Here is a 23,904-nt window from a genome sequence, read left to right as displayed (position 1 = left end):
AACCAGATTTAATTGAAAGGTCTACAGCCATGGAACAAAATTGTCTGTCGCCAGAGCAGTAACTGCTGTGTGTTTAGTAACATCTGTGAAATCAGGGGGCAGAGGTGTTGGGACTCTGACAAGGGGGCACCAGACTCTGCTCCTATATAGATTTTAATTTTAAATAAAACATAATATTATTAATTTCTCTGGTGGAAAAAATAATGGCTTACATTACCAAATAAATTCATTTCCATCAAGCAGAAAGATGTTTTATTAAAATTTATATTTCAGAAGTTGTTTCGTGTGTGGACCCAAACTGAGTATTGCTCTACAAACAAATCAATATAAATTAATTTTTTAACAAAGTATGTGTGTAAGGAAGAAGTCGTACTGCTGACAGGGTATTTGAGTGATCATCAGACCTTGTGAAATTGGATTGCACAAATCTTCACTTTCTAGTAAGTGATTGCTATACTGAAATCTCTGAAGTTTGGAAAAGCACTCAGGATGACAAGACAGTCTGTATTTAAGTCATGGAGGCTCAGTAAGCGTTACAGAATATTTATGCATAGCAACGCTGTCAGCAGAAACCCTCTCAGTAGTTCACATCAGGAGAGGAAAGTGTCTTTTCTTTAGCTGACTCACAAAAATAATATTTACACTTACTGTTGTAACAATATCAAGACACATCCATGGCTCGAGAGCTAAAATCCTGGAATTTCTACTGGGGGAAAAAAAAATCTAAAATTCTTTCTAAAAATTTGAAAATTCTTTGTAAAACATTAAAAACCTGTGTGTGAGTTACTGTCAAGTTACAGTTTTCAATTGATATATTTGCATGAAAATTTAGATTATTTAAGAGCTGCTGTTTCTCATTGCAAAAGCGTTTTCCCTGGAGAAACGTTACCAGTGTTCAGTGCTCTGAGAGTTAGGATAGATGATCTGTGAATTGAAATGCCCAAGTTTAACCACCTGAATGCAAACACAGATTATTTGCGAGGAAAAATACATAATCAGCGGTGATTTTTTTTGAGAGCAGAAAAAGCTTAGTTAGACCTTAGCTTCCAGGCTGGATTTGTGTTTTTAACAAGAGAAAAAGAAAAGCCCTTTTTTAAAATGAAGATACCCCTACCCGTGCTGCAGCACTCTTTGACTTCCACATACCTTTGTCCATAAATTCCATAGCACTGTCTGTGACATCTGACCAGGACAGTAGTGTAGCAAGACTTGCACTGCAGAGAAAGAGCCTGTGTCTCCGTATCAGCTTTGTGTAAACCTTCTAAGGACTTGCCATTAGTAATACTAATCACTAATAATTAGCATATTTGCTAATCACCCCATGGATGTGACTGCATCAATGGACAAGGTAAGAGCTGCAGATGTCATCTGTCTGGATTTCTGCAAGGCTTTGGACATGGTCCCCCACAATATCCTTCTCTCTAAGTTAAAGAGATACGGATTTGATGGTTGGACTGTTCAGTGGAAAAGGAATTGGCTGGTTGGTCGCATCCAGAGGGTGCTGGTCAATGGCTCCAAGTCCAGATGGAAGACAGTGACAAGCGGAGTTCCTCAAGGGTGTTTGCTGGGACTGCTGCTGTTTAAGATCTTTATTAATGATATTGACAGTGGGATTGAGTGCACCATCAGCAAATTTGCTGATGACATCAAGCTGAGTGTTGAAGTTAATGTGCCAGAGGGGTGGGATGCCATCCAGAGAGACCTGGACAGGCTGGAGAAGTGGGCCCAGGTGAACCTCGTGAGGTTCAACAAAGCCAAGTGCAGGGTCCTGCACCTGGGTCAGGACAATCCCGGTTATCCATACAGGTTAGGAGATGATGTGCTTGAAAACAGCCCTGAGGAAAAGGACTTGGGAGTACTTGTTGATGAGAAGGTGGACTTGTGCCACCAATGTGCATCTGCACAATGTTTTCAGAGGGTAAGCAGAATTCCTCCAGGTGCAGTGCATTGTGTACACTGTCTCTGTGACATTCGTGGAAGTGCTTCTGTCTATTTATGGATTTTACTTGGCAAATGTAGCACATGCTTCTTCTCAAGCCTCAGCATTAGGTTTGTGGGGTGAGCCTGGGTATAAGCAACCAAATCCTGCAATTTCTATTCTGAAATTTGCAGGTCTCTTCCCTCCAAAAATCAGATTTTGTAAAAATATATATATTTTAATTAAAATTATGCTAAGAATGTTTTTTACTTCAGTGTGATCCAAGGTGGTTATTACATTCTTGCGTGGCAATAGATTTGGGAAGAACTGTAACGGACATGATTTGAAGGTTCCATATGTACAAACATAGCTGTTCCTGCCATTGCACGTGCTCCAGCTGTGTTCAGCATCATGCCAGGCTGTACGACTCCTCAGGCTGTAACCTAAGCTCATACCGAGTTTGAGGGGCTGCCAGAAACATCAGGGGAGGTTAGGAAATCCAAACCAGTATGGCCCACGTAATTCTTCCTTTGCTTTGCCAGGGAATACTAGAAGCCTGAGGACTGTGTTTCTTTTACAAATCAGTGACTTATCTTGAGAGTCCAGAAAAAAATCGATAAAATGCATTGTAGATTTCTGGTTTAGTGGTCATGATCTGTGTCAGCAGTAGAGCATCAAACTGATTACTGGAAGGAGTCAGTGGTTTAAAATCTAACCAGTGCAGCGCTGATGTGGTCTTTGACAGTATTTACTCATCTCAGCGCAGATGCCCATTCAAGCCGCTTTTTGGGTGCCTTGAGATACCCTGGAACGCATCAGTTCACAGGAGATTTTGAAATCTATCAGCCTGTGTAATGGAAAAACAGTGGGAGGACAGGCGAACGTGTTCCTGCTGCACAGTGGTACTGAAATAATTCAGATGGAAGCCCATTGGAGTCAGGTGGTGCAGCACCTCCTGAAAGAAAGTCTAATTGCATCATCTCTGAGAGCAAAATAAAACCTCCTGTGACTTCTATGTGAGAGATTTATCAGGCTCCCTAGTGAGCTGGGAGATTCCTAGACAAATACGTGGGGTACGTGTTTATGCCAGGGACCAGCAAGGGCTGGTGGCTCTCTGAGAAGAGGGAGCTGGGACTGAGCCACGTGGCATCAGTTGTGGCCGAGGCAGAGACCAACCAACAATAGCCCAGTCTTACCATAGCCGAGTTAGGGGAGCAGGACAGATCCAGTGACAGAAACTGGGCTCAGCTGGGAGCATAGGCAAGTTCATGGTGGTGAGGCAGGTTTGAGGGCAAGCCAGGAGGTCTGTCCCTGAGTTCTGGCTCAGGGCCAAATGCATAGGGTGCATGGGCTGATTGCAGGAGCCCAGCTTGAATGCTACCTCTGATGTGGAAGGAGCCCTCAGGGATGTTGTGTGAGCTCTTTCTGTTACCATGGTTAGGTACCTGCAGCACAACGGAGAGCTGCCATTGAGTGCAAGCAGCCCAGCTCTGAGCTGGAGGGAGCAGTGAGCTCCAGGCCCAGGTGGTATTTTGCTTAAACAAGGCCGATCGATATGCCCACTTCAGTGAGTGAGTGTTTGCGCTGCTGTGTCAATAGCTTGCATACTTTCAGCAGTGAAAGGAAGGGGTGTATGGAAGTGCATACACCTGACAGAACAAATGTAAGCAGTTCAGGTCATGGCAACATGCAGTTATTGTACCGAGTACTTCGGGTGCAAGCTAACTGCAAGTCAGACAATGGTAATGATTCTGTAGTGTCATCTGTATGTAGAGTTCCAACTCTGTCACAAAGAGGGAAAAAAAAAAGAAAACATGGTGTGGAAGTCTCTGCAGTGCTTTGAGGCAGCCATTCTGCAAAAACAAACATTAGTTTGAATGAGTCTTACCCCTCAGCTGTTCACTAGCATACTAACTCAACACGTGGCTCTGATCTCTAGGGGCAGTTTGCGCTGAACTGACGGATGATTACTGTTGAGTTAGGAGACTCTGACATCCCTGCCTTTGTCCAGCTGCCTGGTTCTGCCTCTTCCATCACCCTGTTCTGGCACTTACACTCTTGGATGCACACACCAATTCACTGAAACAACAGAAAATTGATCTAAGAGGAGAAGAGGTTGGAGTATCAGACTAAAATTGGATAGCTTCTGCTGGGTCAATCATTTGAATCAGGAAGCTGCAGTCCAAATCCTGGGGGAGGATGGCAGGATATATTCAGGAATAGGATGGCTTGGAACCAAGGAAGGTTTGATTATTCTGGTTTTATATAAAATATTTCTCCAGTTTTCATGTATCACATAATGGTGTTTGGGCAGTAGATGAAAGGGGAAAGATCTCAAACTGCTTTCCCATCAAAACTAAAGAAATAAGTTTTCATTATTTTTCCAGCAGAAAGTATTGTGTACAAAGACATCAGTGGGTACACATGAAAGTGACAGAATGCAGCTCTTTTCCTATGGTATATAAAAGTAATGCAGCACTAGAGTTTGGGGAGCTGGGGGGTGTGGTGTCCATTTTGTTATTTTAAGGTACATATGGCAAAAGAGAACATCTGCACAAACCCCAGATATTCAGAAATACAGCAACTACATGGAGTTAAGAAGTAGGAGAGTAGACTGCAACTCCCAGATTTTGCCATGATACTCTGGTGACTGTTGGGTTTTGTTGGGATAATTACTGCTACATTACTACTCATAGAGCTTTTGAGTTACTACATCAGGATAATGACAGACCTACATGTCCAGCTCCACACAATGTAGTCATTTTTCTAATCGGGGAGAACTAGAGTCCCTTCATTCTTGTAGGGATCATGGCCTTCCCATGCCTGCCTTGAGCAGCTGTGATTCAGCGTGCCTTTCATGGACCTTCCGGGTGGATTAACTTCGTTTCCTTTTCACTGTCATGATAAACTTTGTGCAGCATCACTGACAGCTGGTTGCAGTGAAAATTTATTTCAGCGCTCGCGGGTTCTTCCTGCAAAGCTGTAACACTACCTTGCTCGTGGTTCTGCCAAAGTGTCTTCCTGTTGGAAAGCTGAAACCAGGCAACTGCAGTAGATGGTGATAATCGCAGTAATGACTGCACCCTCTAGACTCCTGCTTAAGGAAAGGGACTTGGCAGAGTGTCTTCTGATGTGCTCCAAGTGCAAGTGAGGCAGGGCTGTATTTGTGTTTGTTGGGTAACTCTTACAACCTGTATGTACGAGGGACCACGATGGTTGGTGCCGACAGAGGTGGTTTACTTAATTTTATCTGAGTTGATGTAAATGTTAGGAGTTTGAAAGAGCTGTGAATAAAAGAGAAGAATTTACAAGAGGAGATAGTGGTTCTGAGGACAGTGCAGCAAGGAAGGAAGTAACAAATGAGATTGCAAGTTTCAGAAGTGTGGGTTAGACAGTGAGGTGGCCTAAGAACCAGTGGAATGGCATAGCTTAGAGGGGAGGGTTCTGGTAAGTGGCGCAGAGTCTGTTTGGAGGCCTGTAGCCAGTGGTGTGCCTCAGGGGTCAGCACTGGGTCCGGTCTTACACAATGTATTCATCAATGACTTGAACAAGAGGACAGAGTGTATGTACCCTCAGCAAGTTTTCTGACTATACAAAACTGTGAGGAGTGAGTGGCTGACACACCAGAAGGCTGTGTAGCCAGTCAGCAAGACTCAGACATGCTAGAGAGTTGGGAGGAGGGGAGCCAAATTAAATTCAATGAGGACAAGCATAGTGTCCTCCACCAAAGCAGGAATAACCCCATGCACCAGTACAGGTTAGGGGTTGACCTTCTGGGAAGTAGCACTGTGGAGAAGGACCTGGAAGTCCTGGTGGAAAACAAGCTCTCCAGGAACCATCAGTCAGCCTTCATGGCCAGGAAGGCCAGTGGTGTCCTGGGGTGCTATCAGGTTGAGGGAGGTTATCCTCTCCATCTACTCTGCCCTGGTGTAACATCTGGAGTACTGTGTCCAGTTCTGGGCTCCTCTAGTTCAGAAAAGACAGGGAACTACTGGAGAGACTCCCGCAAAGGGCTGCAAAGATGAACAGGGGACCGGAGCACCTCTCGTATGAGGGAAGGCTGAGCTGGGTCTGTTTAGGCTGGAGAAGAGTCAGAGGGGATCTGATCAATACTTACACATATTCAAAGGGTGGATGTCAAGAGGATGGGGCCAGTCCCTTCTCAGTAGTGCCCAGTGACAGGACAAGGGGCAGTGGGCACAAACTGGAACACAGGAACTTCTGTCTAAACATGAGGAGGAACTTCTTCACTGTGAGAGTGACAGAGCACTGGGACAGGCTGCCCAGAGAGGTCTTGGAGTCTCCTTCACTGAAGATACTCAAAACCTGCCCAGACACAATCCTGCAACCTGCTCTAGGTGATCCTGCTTTAGCAGGGGGGTTGGACTGGATGATCTCTAAAGGTCCATTCCAACCCTTACTGCTCTATGATTCTGTGCTAATAAAAAGCTGCTTCCAGAAGGTTTTGGGTGAATAAATGGGGTACCTTATTTGAATTGTGACATAGAACCTTGAACAACAGATGACTTCAGAATCCAAAGGAAATTTTGGATTCCTCTCTGCTGTCCCCTCCTGAGAAGGACAGTGTGATCGAGTAAGCAACCTGTTTCACTGTAGGTGCAAAGGAATGAGTTTGACAGTTGTTTCATAATCCTGTGAAATGCTGCCTGTAAAACAATCCAATCACCCGTGGTTATCTGATTATTTGGATACTGCCTCTATCACTCTCTGTGTGCTACTGACTGCAGGCATTGCTTGCTCGTGATTTGCACATATTGTACAAAGTTATTTTGGGAGAGATTTGGTACAGGAGAGAACATGTCCTGTTCTTTACATGTGTGAGCCATTCTGGATATGATAAAGCAGCCAGAGGACTGCCCTAGATGTTCCTTCTGTAATTCAACAAGCAGCCTGCAGAGCTGGTGAAGCTGTAAAGGGAAAAGCTTAGTGAAACAGCTGTGTGAAAAAATGACAGTCCAGTCCCTCTTCCTCAAGTGGCTTCCAGGGACAGGATTGGGGATGAATGAATTGGTCCCCTGGGTCTGAATTGGTATGTTCATCCAGGTTGGGAGAAATGGCTGTCAAAGAGCAGCGAGATGAGAATTCCTTTGCTTTGTGCCCTGATGGATGAGAACCCAGCAAATGCGAGTGGCTTTGATGGATTCTAGGTAGTCGTGCTTTCTGGGCTAGCACAGCTAGTTTTGTGTGGCCTTTATGGAATAGTGGGAATCATTTGTTCAATTTTTAAGTATTTGCTGTTGATTCTTCATTGTGTACTCTCTGGATCTGTGCATAGAAACTTGCTAATGGGTTATGAAAATAACTTTTTTTGCATGTGTACTGTAACAGTTATGAAGCCACAGGTACAAGTAAAACATGTAAAGTGCATGTACTTGCAATTGCAAGTCCTGTCTTAGGAAAAAGTAGTGAAAGATTCTTCTGTTAAATAGCTTCAAATTGTGTTTCCATACAGATTTCAACGAAGCAGTGCCAGAAACAGAGAGGCTGGACTCCAAAGCTCTGAAGACTCGAGCTCAGCTTTCAGTGAAGAACAAGCGGCAGAGGCCTTCTAGAACAAGGCTGTATGATAGCATCAGCTCAACTGATGGAGAGGACAGCCTTGAACGAAAGGTGAGAAGGACTCTACCCTCTCTTGCAGGCTTCCTGTGGAGCGCTAGATTGCCCCTGTAAATCATTTCATCCTCTGTCTTTGTCCTTTCATTGTAGCACAGGTAGTATTTATTCCTCTGTGGCCAGTGTGCTATGAGTGTCCTTGAGTGATGTGCAAGTTGGGTCTTCTTTGAGTCAGCACACCTGGTTTTTTGGTAGTGTTGTGGTTTTTATTTTTTAACAGGAATCCTGGGCTTTCTGATCTATGTGTGCTTTATAATGTAGAGTGGGTCCTTTCATTTACGCAGGAGATGAAAGGAACTTGAATCGTACATTTCTCTATTTGTTAATCTGTTAACACAGCTGATGCAGTATTCACTCATTGTTTTGTCCTATTCTGACTTCTGTCTGAAAGCAAATACCAATAAACAACCCTCTGTGTGGTATCAAAAGGTAATGGCATGAATTGCTAAAGCGTTTCCTACAAATAGAAGGCTAAATAGTGAATTAAAGAATTGCATGTTCAAAGTAAACCTTGCTCTGATTGGTTATTAAATGGTATAACCTGCTTTATAATCTCTTATACCAACAGCCGTCAAACAGTTACAGTAGTCCCATGCACATTTCAAAATCACCACTGCCCTTATGCATGAGAGCATCCTCACCAGCATCAGATTCTGGTGCTTCCTCCCTCTCCCCCGTGGCTAGCAGTGCAGCAATCTCACTTGACAACTTAACTGAAAACCAAGAAGAAGGACAGCACCACAAAGGAGGTGTCCTTTCCCCACATGCTCGGGGAGACACTCCACTTTCCTCTCCTTCAAAATCTGGGCACAGCTCTGAAGCATCTCCTTTGCATCACCCAGCTGGCAGGAATATTTTACAGGATAAAGGTATTACTATTTCTTACAATAAATTGATGCATCATTTTGATCACTTACATCTACATCATGAAGTTTGGTTGTGTAGTAGGACCTTAGCATCTAGAAAGCCATCATCTCAATTTCCTTTCTCTACCTTGAAGTCAAAAAAATTACAAATTTTCTTGTACGATGGTGTAAGAAAAGGACAAAGTTTAAAATGAAATCAGGAACTTCTTCCTTGATTTTTTTCTGTTCAGTTTTTTTTTTCTTCATTAGATTTCCCTGAAAAAAGCTAGGGGGGAGTTGGCTTTAAGAAAATGTTCTATTTAGTTTAAAAAAAATATTGGACCTTGGGACATTTCTGTATTAGAAACAGGCTTAACACAGTGTACTTACTCAAATTATGTGATTTGGCAGTGGTAGATGCTTTTTTTGGAGGGTGGAGAAAGGAGTGTAAAGCAAGAATAACAGATTGTAGCTTTTAATTGCCGAGAGGCGGCAGAGTCTGGATTGAACCAGAGGTTAATGTCTGGAGACTCTTCACTTACGGGAAAAAACACCAAGTAATTAGTTTGGGAAGTTTGCCGCATTGATATTTATTAAATTCAGATTCTTTAAGTGTAAACTGGATAAAACATGATGCAGTCATCCCTAGCTCAGGTACATGGCTCAGAGACCAGTTGATTAAACGCGTTAATGACATAATATGGCACAGAATAGTGAGCCCTCCTCTTCAGATGCCTGGTGAAGTCACCACTAGCATTTCACACAGCTCCGGTGTTCCTTGCACCTTGTGTTCACAAAGAGACTTTGGCTTACTTAAAGTAACCCAAAAGAGCAATTTGTTGAGGATTTCTGTTTGTGTGTCTGAAAAGATTTGCCACTGATTTGCAGCCTCTTATTTCTTCATCTTCATACAGGGCTTTCACCCAGGTTCCTGAAAGACAGAATAATGAAGTCTGTTGAATTTAGGATGGGTTATTACATGCTAGCATTTTTGCCTGGGATCTGAAAATGCTAGTCTAACTGTGTGGTTTCTAACTGTATACTTGTTAATGAATCAAAGTTAAATTAAATATTTGAGGTTTACCAGTAAAAATAAGGGTGTGAACATAAGAATGTGACTTTCTGATCTTGTACTTCAGCTTTAGTGCATGATCGCTTTATCGGTGAAGTCATGAGTTCTGCATTTCCAGTTGATGTGTGAAAAATACCTTGATCAAAATTTAGTGGAGACTAGCCTTGTAGTGTAAGGAATAGGGTATTACATTCCACCCACTGTGTTGCTCTTTCCAGTTCTGGTTTGAAAAATAATCTCTGTCTAAATATTCATGTCATGCTTTCCCCACTGTGACTGTTAAGTAAACAACCAGTGCTTTTGGGTGTATGGGGATTCTGATGAGTACATGAAAATTAAACCAGAGCAACCGAATTTCAAATGAAAAATTTGCATTTAGGAAGTCCTACAAAAAAGAAATGTCCTCAAGCAGTTGTTTGGCAACAAGTGTTGTAGGAATACTATTTTAATTGATTATTAATTTGGCTGTCAAACTCTTACAGGTCAGAAAATAAAAAGCATGTTTGTTCTGTGTGTTCAGGTAGGGCTTTTTTAGAGGTGGAAAGAGAACACATCTGTGGACACATGTGTGTCCATTCTTAATCTCTCATTATCAACAGTGAGCATTAGCAAGCTCACACATGTCTGTTGTTTTGGGGCTTGTTCTTAAGAGATTCTGCAGTGTTGTGGGACAAGCTGAAGTGGCACGAGAGGAGTTTCATTGCAAAATTATGAGGAATTTTGCTTTTTTGTCTTGTGGCAGTACTCCAGTGTTGTGAGGCTGCCCACAACTGTTTTGTTTTCCTGGGGAAGAAAGTTAGGTCTAGTCTTCTTTTACATCCATCAGCCACAGATTATTTACACTGTCTCTTTGAGGCTAAAGGTGATGGATTAAACAGCTTCTGTGTGATTTATTCTGAGGAACCAACTCTCCCACACCCTATCTGAAGAACTACAAGGACTTAGGGAAAATGCACCTATCCAGGGTGGTCAAGGTCCCTTCCTGCCCTGCAGACAGGCACTGCATACCTGCATCTGTGCAAGTCCCTGCAGATTCAAACCTGTTCTGCCACTGGAGCTGGTTTTGGGATCTAGCCCATCCATCTTCCACTGCATCCCAAAGCCAGCATGAATGTTTTCCCCAGCAAGCTGTCATTATTGAGAGGGCCCTGGCAGGGCCAAGCTGCACCTGAGTGGGAGCAGAGAGAAACAAGAACAGAAATTTGCCGCAGGAGGCAGCTGCTGCATGTCTCTGCTGAGCTCTCCAGATTATTTCTTCTACTACAGCAGCAAAACCTCCAGCTACTAAATTCCTTCCATTATTTGTCCACCACAAAAGCAGTGTACCTGATAGTTTCATTTACTTTCACTGAGAAAGCCCACCACCAGCAGCCCCCGAGCACCACTTGCCTCTGAATAGCTGGTGTGAAAATAAACATTATGAATTTTATTCTTGAAAGGGGCAGTATTGCAAGTGGTTAAAGGAGAAGTATGTATTCAAGGAGAAAGAGGACCCATAAGAGGAGACCGGATTAGGGTTGATGCAAAGTGCACTGCCTAAACTTCTCCTTGGCCTGCCTTTGTGGGGGATAGGTAACTTCCTGAGAGACTTCACCTTGCCTTTTTCTTCTTTTTTCTTTTCTTTATTTTTCTTGACATGAGTTTCCTTGTCAGTTGTTCTTAATTTTTTTTTAATGTAAGGACTTGGTTTGGTAGAAGTAGTATGACTTACAGAGTGTGCAAGAGGCTTATATTCCTGCTTTTCCCAGGGTTTGTGAATCAGTTGCACACTGAATTTTTTACTTGACTGAAAACTTAGTCAAATATTATTCACAAAGCAACGTACAAACTTCTATACACATAGTTGACTGTCCTGTGATAGTGTCATGGTGTTTGGGGTTAATTCTAAGGGCTACAGGAGGAGAAATCACAGGCTGGTTTCGGTTGGAAGGGACCTTAAAAAGCCCATCTAGTTCCAACCCCCTGCCATAGGCAGGGACATTTCTCACTAGCTCAGGTTGCCCAAAGCCCCATCCAGCCTGGCCTTTTTCAACTGCTGTGTGTTTTCTTTTAGCTTCCATGTAGATTTCACAGGATGTTTTACAGACTGTGATTCATTGTTTTGGCTTATAGGAAATGCAGGCTGTTTCCTCTTTAGTCTTTAACAGTGTCTGTAGAAAAGATCAAAAATTGGTAGAAATCTCAGGGTAAATTTATTAACAAAGCTACTTTTAATTATTTTTTTAAATTCATATTGGTTGGACTTACAGTTACATCCTTATTTTAATAAAGACATTCAAGCTAAACAGATAGCTATTACCTAGCATGCCCATCAGAAAAGGTACCCTTGTCTCCAAGGTTCAAGGAAGTATTTCAGGAATCATTTTGAAAATATAGCATACATACCAAATTAATTCTGTAAATGGAGATTTAAGTGGCTACTGCTGAGTTTTAAAGTGTATTCAAAATGTTTACCTCTAAATCTTTTGTGCTGTTGGACTTTAAACTATTAAAACTCAACCAAAATTAGCTTTTTCATTTTCTTCAATTAAAACAAGATTTTTTTATGTGTATTTTCAAATTCTGAAAGTGTTTATTTGTTTTTATTCCTCTTCACATCATCTTCTCAAAAATTAGAAGAATTCACCTGATTAAGTTGTGTACTCGCACAATGTGTACAGACATGTATGCGTATGTAATTACAAAAAGATAACACAAACTGTTCTGGATGGAAAGTGGAATAGCTATCAGTAGGAATTAAAAGTAATAATGTACATTCTTCATGTACAAATGTATCCTAGATGGTGCCCCATGTGCTCAGGCAGCAAGAACAGCTAGCCCTAGTATAGGGCATACAGAAAAACTAAAGCGAAAACTTGCAGATCTTGGGTAAGTATTTCCTTATTTTAAATACTTTTTTTTTCATTAAAAGGATTAAAAGTAAAATTTCAAAGATGTTTCCTGATGTTTTCCAATATTCTTGTAGGGCTCCCTTGAGAAGGAGTTCAAACAAGGGCAAGAAGAGGAAAGAGAAAGAAGCTGTTAGGGTGACCTATGGCAGTAGGTACGGGTAAATGCTTGAGGGTGCAAGGAATGGTTTGCCAGAAACATTGGAAAAAGCTAATCAGCCTGGCAGATGGGAACATTAACAGTCCCACTGACTTCATATAAAAAAACGTTATGTTTAGAGACAACCCGAGTTTACAGGTTTCTTAACTGATGAAAGACAGACAATCTAACAATACCGGGAAGCTTATAGTATCGTGGCATCACTAATACTGTTGCATCTGCTAATGGGATTTGCAGAAATAGGTTATCAGAGCTGGCCTACATGATGCACACACAGTAAGTTAATAATACCCATGAACCAGAAATCCTGACACAATTCCACAGATTTTTTTGAAAAAGCCCCCCACGTGAGGGTGGGCAGCAGCTGTTCACTGCAGTTTCATGGCACTTGCATCACGAGTGCTTTCAGAAGGGTTTGTTCCTGGAGATGGATGTTATAAGTTGAAAAATGCTGACTGTATTTGTCACATAGCCAGCTCTCAGGGAAGGAACTACGAATTCCTTGTGAGATCTGATGAGACCACATCACCAGCATCTGGATTCTGAATAAATAAATGAGTGTACAGAACAGCAGGAAGCAATCTTCTCTGCAAAAGCCAGCATAGATTTTTACTGAAGGTCTCTCCTCACCTACTGATGAGTCTGACAATGTCCCAGGTTCAGGGTGTAATATCTGGTTCCAGGTATGAAGGACAAGTTAATGTCAGGAGTGCTAAAGCAAGCTTAATGCATTCCAAAAATTGAGAAAGGACATAGCGACACAGAAACTCTGCATGTAAGACAGGCAAAACAAAACCTACATGAGAAAAGATCTATTGGAAGAAAGCAAGCTTTGAATGCTACTCAGAAAATCATTGTGGTGGAAAACCAGTATGTGCCCATTTGTGGGATGTTGCTGACAGTCTGATACATGAAGACCCAGTGACAAGTATATTGTGTAGCTCCATAGAATCAGAAAAGCAAAAGAAGCCTTAGGCTTCTGCCTGACTCCCTCAGGCATGCTGTACTGAAGTGTGACGTTCTGTCTCAGCGTGCATTTGTGCATTTGTATCCTGCAGATCTCTGGCAGGATCTCCTGTGATCTTAGGCAGTAGTCGTTGCCTCTGCCCTGGTGTCAGAACACCCGTTCCAGTTGGTTCCACTGGTGTGTCTGCTGGCAGTGGGACTTGGAGTCAGTGATACTCACTGCTGGATTTCCCTAGCGACAGGGAGAGATTTCTTAAAGCAAATTCTGTGCACCACAGTGTAGCTGTAAGGCAGCTAGAGGTCTTAGCAAGGTATTAAATATCACATAGCCTTTAAATACCAAGCCACAGGGTGGGGGAAATGAGTGTATACTTCTCTGTAAGAACTTGGTATGTTCCTTAAACCAGCATAGGATGTTAGAGACATTGTGAGTTCACACAGGTATCAGAGAAAGCAGAACTTAGTGTGGAGAGGTGAGTTACTTATTAGACCCTTTGATAAATCAATTGTTTGTATTATTTGTTAGTATTTCTGAGTTTGAATACAGTTACTCAAAGGGAAGTTTAATACTGATTTCAGTGTCAAAATCCATTTCTAATTCTCACTGTACTTCTGAAAACTAGAATGTTTCTATTTCAGTATGACTTTTTAAACACACTTTGTCACTTCCTTTGTTACAAACTCCAAAGCCTCAGAAGAAATTTAAGGATGTTTTCTCTGCAGTCCAAAGATGTATAAGGTCTTTGAAAGAAGGAAAATTATGATCAAAAGAGAACATCCTGTTATAATTATGTCCATTACAGCAGCTGATTGAAGTAGAATTAATCATGCAGTCAGATGGATGTTGCATGCATTATTTTGTTGTTGCTGAAAAAAAAATAGCACTCAGGATGTGTAAATAAAATCCTGAATTATTTCCTAAGACTACCAATAATGTTAGTTACGTAAAAATTCCCCATTTAAGTAAGAAGTATGTATCGTTCTACCTGAAGCTGGGTGTTTCAGGAGACATAATTTGTTTTTCCTTTCTCCTTTCAAGCAAGATTAGAGGATGAGGGAGGAGTACAGGACTGGGTCGGATACATCTACATTTAGGGAGCCAAAGGGAGGGAGGTTTCTTCTGCTTCCATGGGTGGGGGCCCTTAGATAACCTCCATTTCATCCATACAGAAAAGAGGCTTCACAATACACAAAGCTCGAGTGATTATGTTAATAATGATTTAGAAGCTGTCCAGAAGGTAGTAGTGGAGGGGAGATTTACATACATGCAATTTACTAGTGGCTGCTCAGAGCAGTAGAAGTTTAATGCTCTGAAACAGCAATATATACGCTGATATAAATAATATGGGAATATGACACATGCATAAGTTCTTTGAGGCAGCACTTTGCATAGCTATTTTTAATTTACATACTGTACTGCTGACATGATACATTTAGTGAATAATTTAGGCATTTCATTTTGTAACTGTTACATTTGCCTTGATCACATTATCCACTGCAATCTTTGTTACTACAAAGAGAGCTGGTAGTATCACATAGGTGTTTGGTTTTTTTTTCTCTATTAGCATTTTTAATTTTCAATAACTTTACAGTCAAGATAATAATACTCTTGTCAGTATTTAGCTTTTGTAACAAAGCCCCAGTGGGGCTCATAAATCAACCAACACAATATGTGGCTTCTTGGCTGGAGCTGGTCCACATCCAAAAAGTGGGAGTATGGGCATTTTCAGCTGGTGTCTGTCTCTGTTGGCTGGCTGTATGTTGTCTAAGGCAGTTTCAGTTGGGAAAAGAATCAATCCCCCCCACACTTTTTGCTTCTTGTGCTGAAAGATTTCAGGCATGCCCCTACCAGCTGCCTGCCACAGCTCTTCAGTCACAGTAAAGGGACTGTCACTATGTTTACAGTTAAGAGTCTCTGTAGCATTTTGTTTTATTTTATAATCTAACACATATTCCTGCTCCTTTCTCTTAAACAGGACCGCCAGAGAGATGCTGCAGAAATCAGCAAACACTAAATCTTTAACAGAGCGATCCTCCTCTCTCCCACACTGTGTACCATTCACATGGTATGGAGAGAGTGGCAAGGGATCCAATTCTTCCAGCAACCTGCCATCACCTACCAGCTCAACTGAGCCTTCCTCTGAAAATATAAGTCCTGCTAAAAAAGGGTCAAAGGTAGAAAACAAAAACTACCTTATTCCCTGTGTCAAGTGGCATAATTGGCTTCATGTTTCTGGAAAAAGAACAGGCCAATATGTGACTACTACAATAAACAGTGCATGGTGTTCATTGTACGGTTAAAACTCATCCAAACAGAACATCTCTGTCATTGTACCCATTCCCATTCTACCTTTTTACTCTGTCGCAATGTACATTAATTCAGTGAACTAACTGTGGTGTGCTGTACCGTAACAAAAGCAAGTGGTGCCAGAGGAAATTAGCATTTGGATCCACTGAACAAATGCTAGTTTTGTGTATTCAGTTATAGATACTCTCTGCATTCTTCAGGACTGATTGTGGGAATACCTACCCATGCTCAGATGAGGTGTTTGCAAGTGAAGAAATGCTGTATGCCGTCAGTCATCTGCCTTTTTTTCCCCCAGTAATGAAATCTGTTTGTCATGCATGCTGGATGTTGGATTTAATTCTCTATATGATGATGCTTGAACTGTAAATACGGACTATTGCAATTTAATACATCTGTGTGATTCCTTTCTATGTGCATGAATGTTTCAGCATGGTAACTCCTTAAATAACCCTTGGTTACAGTAACATACTTAGCTTTTTTCATGTTTGTTTTCACTTCTGAAAAATATTTCTCTGCCTGTATCTCCTTATAACTCGTAGCAGTTGACTTTTTATATTGGTGTGGTAAAAAGAAGCAGATACAGTTCTCAACTTACAGGAATATGAATCAGAAATCTAATTTCTCTGTCTTTTACACACACATGCATGTACATAATAGCAGTTTCCACAAGCATTTCTTACTCTTTTTTGCACCAAAAGCTGGTGATACCTTACTACTGGTGTGCACCAAGCTATGCAAAGTCATAGCTGTGCTTGTGTTAACTGGTAAGGAGAGCAATGAAAGGCTCACTATTTCAAATCAGGCTGATAGATAAGACCACAGTTGAAATATGTGAAGATTAAAGTTAATTGGTTACCTGGATTCCTTTGAAAAAGAAAGATAAGGATTAGACAGAGAATCATAGAATGGTTTGTGTTGGAAGGGACCTCACAGATCATCTCGTTCCAACCCCCTGCCATGGGCAGGGACACCCTTCATCAGCCCAGTTTGCACAGAGCCCCATCCAGCCTGGCCTCGAACACTGCCAGGGAGGGGGCAGCCACAGCTTCTCTGGGCAGCCAGTGCCAGCGCCTCATCACCCTCATCATGAAGATTTTTTTCCTAATATCTAATTTAAATCTACCCTCTTTCAGCTTAAGGCCATTGCCTTTTGTCATGGCACTACCTGATAACTCCTGTTTGTGCCTTTAAACAAACATTTTATAAAAATAATTTTCAAATGGGGAAAAAGCTCCCTCTTTTACAGTTAATACTAGATTGAGGTTTTCCTAGGGGGAGGGTTGTCCTGCCATCATCATTATTTGCAGGTCTTGGCTATCTGATGTTTTTCCTATAGAAAATTAAGTTTTAAAGACTGTAATTCATTATAAGGTCGAAGCTTGCACAAGATGGAGGTGAAAGAAAAATCAAGAGTACTTAGAAAAAGATGCACTTCACAGAACAGGAGGTAGAGCTGTTGAACTTCTGGCCTAAGAACACTGTGGGGGCTAAAAGTGCATATTAAGAAAGCTGCTCTGATTTTTTTCTCCTCTGTAAAGACTTGGGAAAAGCAGTACAGGAGTGCTAAATATAGGTGTGAGAAAACTGATCACAAAAACGTTTTGATGTTCTCTGTAAAGTTTGCAAGGTCTTCAATTAGCAGTTCCTGTACTACTACTATTCAGGTTTTTAAAGCTCAGCTCGATACCAACATTTAGTTGGATTTCCAGCAAAAGCAACATGACCAATATTCGGTGTTCTTGGAAGACTTGTTTTCAGGAAAGATAGGTCCCATATCGTGGGGGGGAGAGGATGGGAGAATAAAAGGATAATGTTTCTAGTGCTGGTTTTGGTTTTGATGTTTGGATCAGGTTTTTTTAAAATTGAATGTCAAAGGTGAATTGAATTTGGTACTCATTTACATGTCAGAGTAGAGATTAGAGATTTCCATGTCATCAACTGTATAGTCAAATTAAATAGAATGTCACGGTGTCCTTAATTTTTTATAGGTTTTGGTTTTTTCATGGTTCTCACTCAACTGTGAAATACTTGTTAATTTTTGTCTCCTTCTGATGGCAATTTTTCTGTATTGCTGGAAAATACGTTCACGCTTTTGCTGTTCTTTGCTGTGAGGTGTGGTGTCTGTCATTGCATTGTTAAGAAAAAACAGGGTTTGTTTTACGGTTATTAGTAGAGCAAATAACATTCAGTATCAAAACATCTCTTGACTTCCATTTTTTTCCAAACATATAGGCAAAGAGGGAGGATCCTTTCACTTTTCTAGGAGGTTATTTGGGAGTCAGAAATGGATTCACGGGATATTCTCCTTGCTCTTGAAATAGCATTTTTCACTTCTCTCTGCTAATTAATCCTCTGTCCTATTCTTTGTGCTACTGCCTGTGCTACGCGTGTCCTGAGCATTTGGAGGACAGCAAAATACTAGTGATTAACCCACGGAAGCAGTAATTTAGCTCCAGGATGAGAGCCAGCGTTTTAAGAGGGTGTCTGGAATTTACTTTCAGACCCCTTTGCTCTTCATTGAGGCATTAAGCTGGCAAAGGTGTGTCTTGAGGTACACAGTGGTAAAAATACTGTGTATTTTATAAGCATTAACCATACTAAAAATTAGGCTGGTGTGTTGCAACTGGTTTGGTAAATGATTGAAATCACTCCTGAACTATGCCAACTCAGAAGACAAAAAGCGAATTTCCCTTTCAGATGCACGTATGACATTGTTTGCTCATTCTAACGCATCTCTTTCTCCACAGAATTTCACGTTCAACGATGATTTCAGTCCCAGCAGCACAAGTTCAGCTGATTTGAGCGGTTTAGGAGCAGAACCTAAAACCCCAGGCTTCTCACACTCCTTAGCACTGTCATCAGATGAGGTATGCTCACAAAATTGCTTAAGGTGGGAAAAAGTTTTTTGGCATTTTGCTTGATAATTACTCCAATAATAAAGGGATATTTTTTAGGCAGTAGAATGGGAGAAGAAAATCGTGGTTTCTAGATTTGTGTTTTTTCTTGTTCGTATAATAACGACATTAAAGTTCCTGTGGCATTACTATAAAAACCAGAATGCAGTTGGTTTTCTGAGAGAATCCTAAGAGATGCTGTATCCTTACTGTATCCTCACACTTTTCAACACATTCTTCCTATATTCTAAATATGTACATGTGAACCCAGAGATACATATAAACATACACTAAACTAGACGTAATTGAGTCAATTTTAAGAAAATAAACATGCAGTATAGTTTGGTAAATATAGTTGAGATGTAAAGCCTCTTCACCTAGACTAATTTTTACCCTCATACATTAAAATAATTATGGCCTGTACATGCAGTAATTGTGTGTTACTGTACTTGAATATATGTATATTAATTAGAATTTATATGTGTTAAACCACTTTGCATTCTTTGTGCTTGCTTTGCACAGTGGATTTGAGTTCAACCTCTTCAAATCAGAGTTTTTTCAAATAATGATAATGTGAAAAAGCATTCCCAGCACTGTAAATTGTTGAGATAATTGAGCTGAATATAATATATTGAAAATACTTTCCTTAAAATGCCAGTTTTTTTAATTCAGTTGTCAGTGAAGTTGCACAACTTGGCAGTAGCTGACAATGTGTCCTGTGGATGCAGGAAACCTGTGCCTTTGTTCTTTTCATTAGAGGTTTGAGCCACGGTTTTGTTCTAGAGAAGAGGAATTTGAATTATCTATGTCTGTCTTCTTTTAATGATAGTTTGGTGCATTGGGTTAGTGCCTGCATGCTTTGCATGGGTTTAAAGAATGAGAGTTGTACTGTGCTGTCCAATTTGCCAAAAGGCAAGCCTGCAAGCTCAACCATTGTTTAGAGCTTACTTGCTGCAGGTAATAAAGGGCAAAAATTTGTGAGACCCATAGGAGAGTGCAGACAGTTCTGTCTATTCTGTGAATTACTGAAAACAACAAACTCATCATTTACACTTTATTTAGCATTAATACTATCTTGATACCACATTTCTTTCTCTTCACATGTTTCATTTCCCTTATATGAAGTATTTTATTGTGCCAGTGCCCTGTTCCTGATGCTATTGAATCAAAAGCCCGAAAATGCTTTCAGTTTGCTTGTTCAGCTCTCTATTTGACCGTTTCTAAACCACCAAGCCTGAACAGGTCTATAAAAATGGATGCTTTTTCTCCATCATCTGCTGTACGCCAAATTGCAGCCCCCGAGTCATGCCGGGCGCTCGGGGAGAGCCGCAGCGGAAGCCTCCAGCACTGCTCTGCAGGGGCCTAGGCCAGCGCTGCTCTCCGGCCTTTCACAGCTTATTGCTGCAGGCACTGCCCCGCCCCGGCTTCTCTGGCAGATCTGGCCTGGTTGTTTGAGGGAGATGAAAAATATGAAAGGATGGGTGGGAACCCGGTTTTTGCAGGTTGTTCTTCTCTAATTGAGGAGCATTTGCTCTGACAATTGGAACCATCAGGAAGAGTCCCACCGGTTCCAGGGTATCAAGACCAGGAACTCCAAGGGGGTTTCACTGACACAGTCTCAGGTTTAGCTGCAAATCACATGTGTGCTGAGCTTTCAACATAACCCCTCTGCTAATGGAAATATTTTTTTTTAAAGAAATCTCTTTGGCTTTGAGTAGCTGTATCTGTTTGCAAATATCAGTGCTGCCCTTGCCTGAACTTCTATATGCTGTTACATGTTCTGTATTTTCTTTCTATAATGCTTTTCTTTCCCATTTCTTTGTTGCTCCCTCACTCAGAGCCTGGATATGATTGATGATGAGGTGAGATACTAGTGTGCTGTTGTGGTGAATCGTGTGACCATCACGTGGCAACGTATCGTCTCGTTTGCAGATTTGCAGTTCTTGCTTTACGGCGTTGGGCGGCAAACCCTTTTGCTCGAGCAGAACACGCAGATGTTGCTGGTTCCCCTCCCCTATCTGCTAAGTTTTCAAGGCCATAACAAATTGCAGTTTTTGCAGTATGCTGGAAGGAAGAGGAGGGCTGGTGTCAGAGCAGATTCCCCAGGCCAAGCATCAGCTGCACTGAGCTCCTGCTGGCAATGGGAGAAAGGAAAACCATCTTTTCCCCAGCCCTGAGAACTGGACAGCCAGAAGCTGAGAGACCTCCCAGCATCGTCTAACCTGGTGTAAGAGCTGCTCTTAACAGCAGACAGCTGCTGTGGCCTGTAGCAGCTGCTTTGCTGACCGTGGCTGGCACAGAGTAGCTTTTGTTTCAGGGCCCGGTGGCGTACCCCTGGGTGAGATAAAGTGGCAGAGCAGAGACGGGGTTGCTCCAGCAGCTAATGCCCCACCTGTTGCTCCCAGTGCTGTGTTCACGCTTTCCTCCTCCACAGCACAACGCGACAAAAGCAGGGCCAGGGCTGTGGGATCACAGAAGTGTAGAATCTCCTGAGTTGTAAGGGAACCATAAGGATCCTCAAGTCCAACCCCTCCACACAGGACCAGCCAAGTCAGAGCATGTGACTCAGTGCATTGTCCAGATGCTTCTTGAACTCAGTCAAGCTTAATGCTGCGACCACTTCCCTGGGGAGCCGTGTTCCAGTGCCCAACCGCCCTCTCAGTAAAGAATCTCTTCCTGATATCCAGCCTACACCTCCCTTGTCTCAGCTGTGTGTTGTTTACTGCTCTTCTGTATCATGTCATAGTCCTCCATAGAGTGTAAGTCACACTGGCTGTTTGATGTCATCACTTTGAACTTCAGAGTGGTTTTCTGCAGCATTTTTCCCCCAGAATTTCTTGGTTTATAGCTTAAACATGTTGTAAAGATCTGTGAATGAGCTGTGGAAGTGGAATGCAGAATTCATTGCATCCTTTGGAAATGTTTTAATTTGAAGAATAAAAGTCTGCTGAGGGACTGGGAGCATACCTGTTCTGAATTGTGCCACCTGGCCATTTCAGTCCCTGTTGGGGGTAAAGGGAATGCCACTTCCTTTTTCTTCTGTTTACAGTCAGAAGCCTTTTCGGTTGCCTTGTACCAGTTCTTAGATACAGACGTCATACAGCAGTGTGAAACAGTTTCCACTATTGTGTAAAGATAGTACTGATTCCTCTGCTCTGGCAGTCTGTACAGAAAACTGTTGTTACTTGTCCATGTTACCTTTTTAATAATAATAATAATGCAGCATGCTTTCCTTACAGATCCTTGACGACGGCCAGTCTCCGAAGCACAGTCAGTGTCAGAGCCGTGCTGTTCAGGAGTGGAGTGTGCAGCAGGTTTCCCACTGGTTAATGAGCCTGAATCTTGAGCAGTACGTTTCCGAGTTCAGTGCCCAAAACATTAATGGGGAGCACCTCCTGCAGCTGGATGGGAGTAAGCTCAAGGTAATTGACTGGTTGGACTTCCAGCCTAACTCTTTTATTTGCTGTCACTTTGGATAATCTTAAAGGAAGTAAGAACGTGGACAGAAAGCAGTGAATCCCTGTGTGGGGAGTGGTGATAGACTAGAATAATTACCACAGAATACAGAGCCACGGCAACACTTTAAGAAATCCTCATATGCACTTGGATTCAGAAGCTTCAGAAACAGAGGGCATTTGCTTTGTGAAATCTCTGGGTGTATATAATGTACCCGTTTTTGCATGTGCAAGTGTATAATGTGCATGTAGAAGTGGCATTTGCATGCACATATTTCTCATCCAGCTCTGTTTTGCGAAAGGGTGATTCAGAGAAGGTAGCAAATAGACATACAGCAGCTGAAAAGTGCGTTAGTGGGATACTAGAGGCATAAGCTGCTACCAGTTGTACGATGTTAGAACTAAACAGTTTTGATGTATAAAGCATGCATTGTTTCTTGTAGTGAAAATATGAGCCTACTTTTGTCAAAAATAATTACAGGAAAGATTTGTGGGAAGCTCAGCAGATCTGAAAGTCCAAGTTTGGTGATTCCTTTCTGAAATCTTTTGCTGGTGCTTCACCGACTCCAGGGCTTTTAGAAGAAAGCAAGTGAACTTTTGACTAAGGCATAGCAGTAAGAACTGGGAAGTCTTGCTCTGTGTAGACTTAGATGACTTCAGGCAAATGATTTAATCTTTATTTGCCTCACTGGATCAATGAAATCAATGTCAGTGGTGGCAGTGAGATCTAATTCTTTAATATTCTGGAAGGCATTGAAAGCAGCACACAAGTGAATTTCTTACACTGAGTCTGTCTGAACTTTGCTTAGTTGCTGTAGTCTTCTATCTAAGAATAGTTATTACTAGATTATGAAAAAATAATTATAAACTCTATGAAATATTTTTTTCTTTATTGTTTTCCCTACCTCAGGCACTTGGTATGACATCTTCCCAGGACAGAGCAATCATTAAAAAAAAGCTAAAGGAAATGAAAGCCTCCTTGGAAAAAGCCCGCAAGGCTCAAGAGAAAATGGAAAAGCAAAGGGAAAAGCTTCGGAAGAAGGAACAAGAGCAACTGCAGAGGAAACTGAAGAAAACAGACAAGTCTACGTCAGATGCAACAGAGGGCACTAATGAGCAGTGATAAGCAGAAGTGCTGCCGTGTTAGGAAAGTGGAGGCACTTCAAGGGAAGAGAAACTTATATCCACTCCGGTGCCCCTTCAGCTTTCTTGTGTTCGTTCCACAAGAGTGTGTACAGAGAAAGGGGGCTGTACATAGAATGACATAGGGGCGTTTCTATCGTGTAGTTTTCTCCTCCCGCATACCCAGCTCACGCTCGTTGCCGTTGCCATGTGAAACAACCCCAGCCCCTCGGTTTGTTTTGTTGTTGTTGACAGCTAACAGATTTCATATTTGTGTGGCAGTGTTTCCTTCCAAACTTCTCTTCTCTATTGAGCTGTGTGTGTTTGGTCACTTCAGTAACCAGCATGATGCTGAGGAGCATGGTCCACTGCTTCACCTCTTCTGAACAGGATGGCCAGTCAAAACGGCTGGTGAACATTTCTTCAGCTGGGTAAAAGGAGTTGTGCTCAGTCTGGTAAGAGTTGGCTACACTTTCTAACTGGAAGGTCAGCTTCTTTACAGTCTTTGGATACTCAGTTCCATCTACTGGAGTAAGTTTCGTCTTGCGTCAGTACCTTGAAGCGACACTGCTCTGGAAACACAGCTGTTCAGTGACTTCTTATTATACACTGGAGATAAAGACAGGAGAGTCTATATCCCCC

At 41.9% G+C, this 23,904-nt stretch overlaps 1 protein-coding gene across 1 annotated transcript in view; it reads left to right on the top strand.

Annotated features, from left to right (window-relative positions):
• Window positions 1-23,263, top strand: part of PPP1R9A (protein phosphatase 1 regulatory subunit 9A) — a gene marked incomplete at both ends in the record, with an annotated part of 137,608 nt that extends 114,345 nt beyond the window's left edge. The window contains 8 exons of the mRNA XM_084279913.1: window positions 7,392-7,549; window positions 8,121-8,421; window positions 12,250-12,337; window positions 12,435-12,512; window positions 15,460-15,658; window positions 18,539-18,658; window positions 21,925-22,107; window positions 23,051-23,263. Coding sequence (XP_084136039.1) covers window positions 7,392-7,549; window positions 8,121-8,421; window positions 12,250-12,337; window positions 12,435-12,512; window positions 15,460-15,658; window positions 18,539-18,658; window positions 21,925-22,107; window positions 23,051-23,263 — 1,340 coding nt within the window. The remainder of the gene's footprint in view (window positions 1-7,391; window positions 7,550-8,120; window positions 8,422-12,249; window positions 12,338-12,434; window positions 12,513-15,459; window positions 15,659-18,538; window positions 18,659-21,924; window positions 22,108-23,050) is intronic.
• Between the last annotated feature and the right edge of the window lie 641 nt (window positions 23,264-23,904).

Source organism: Gallinula chloropus (genome assembly GCF_964237585.1).
Source record: "Gallinula chloropus genome assembly, chromosome: 2".
In the NCBI taxonomy this organism is placed as follows: Eukaryota; Metazoa; Chordata; class Aves; order Gruiformes; family Rallidae; genus Gallinula; species Gallinula chloropus.
Note: the sequence above shows the minus strand (reverse complement) of the source record. Positions and strands in the feature narration are given on the sequence as shown.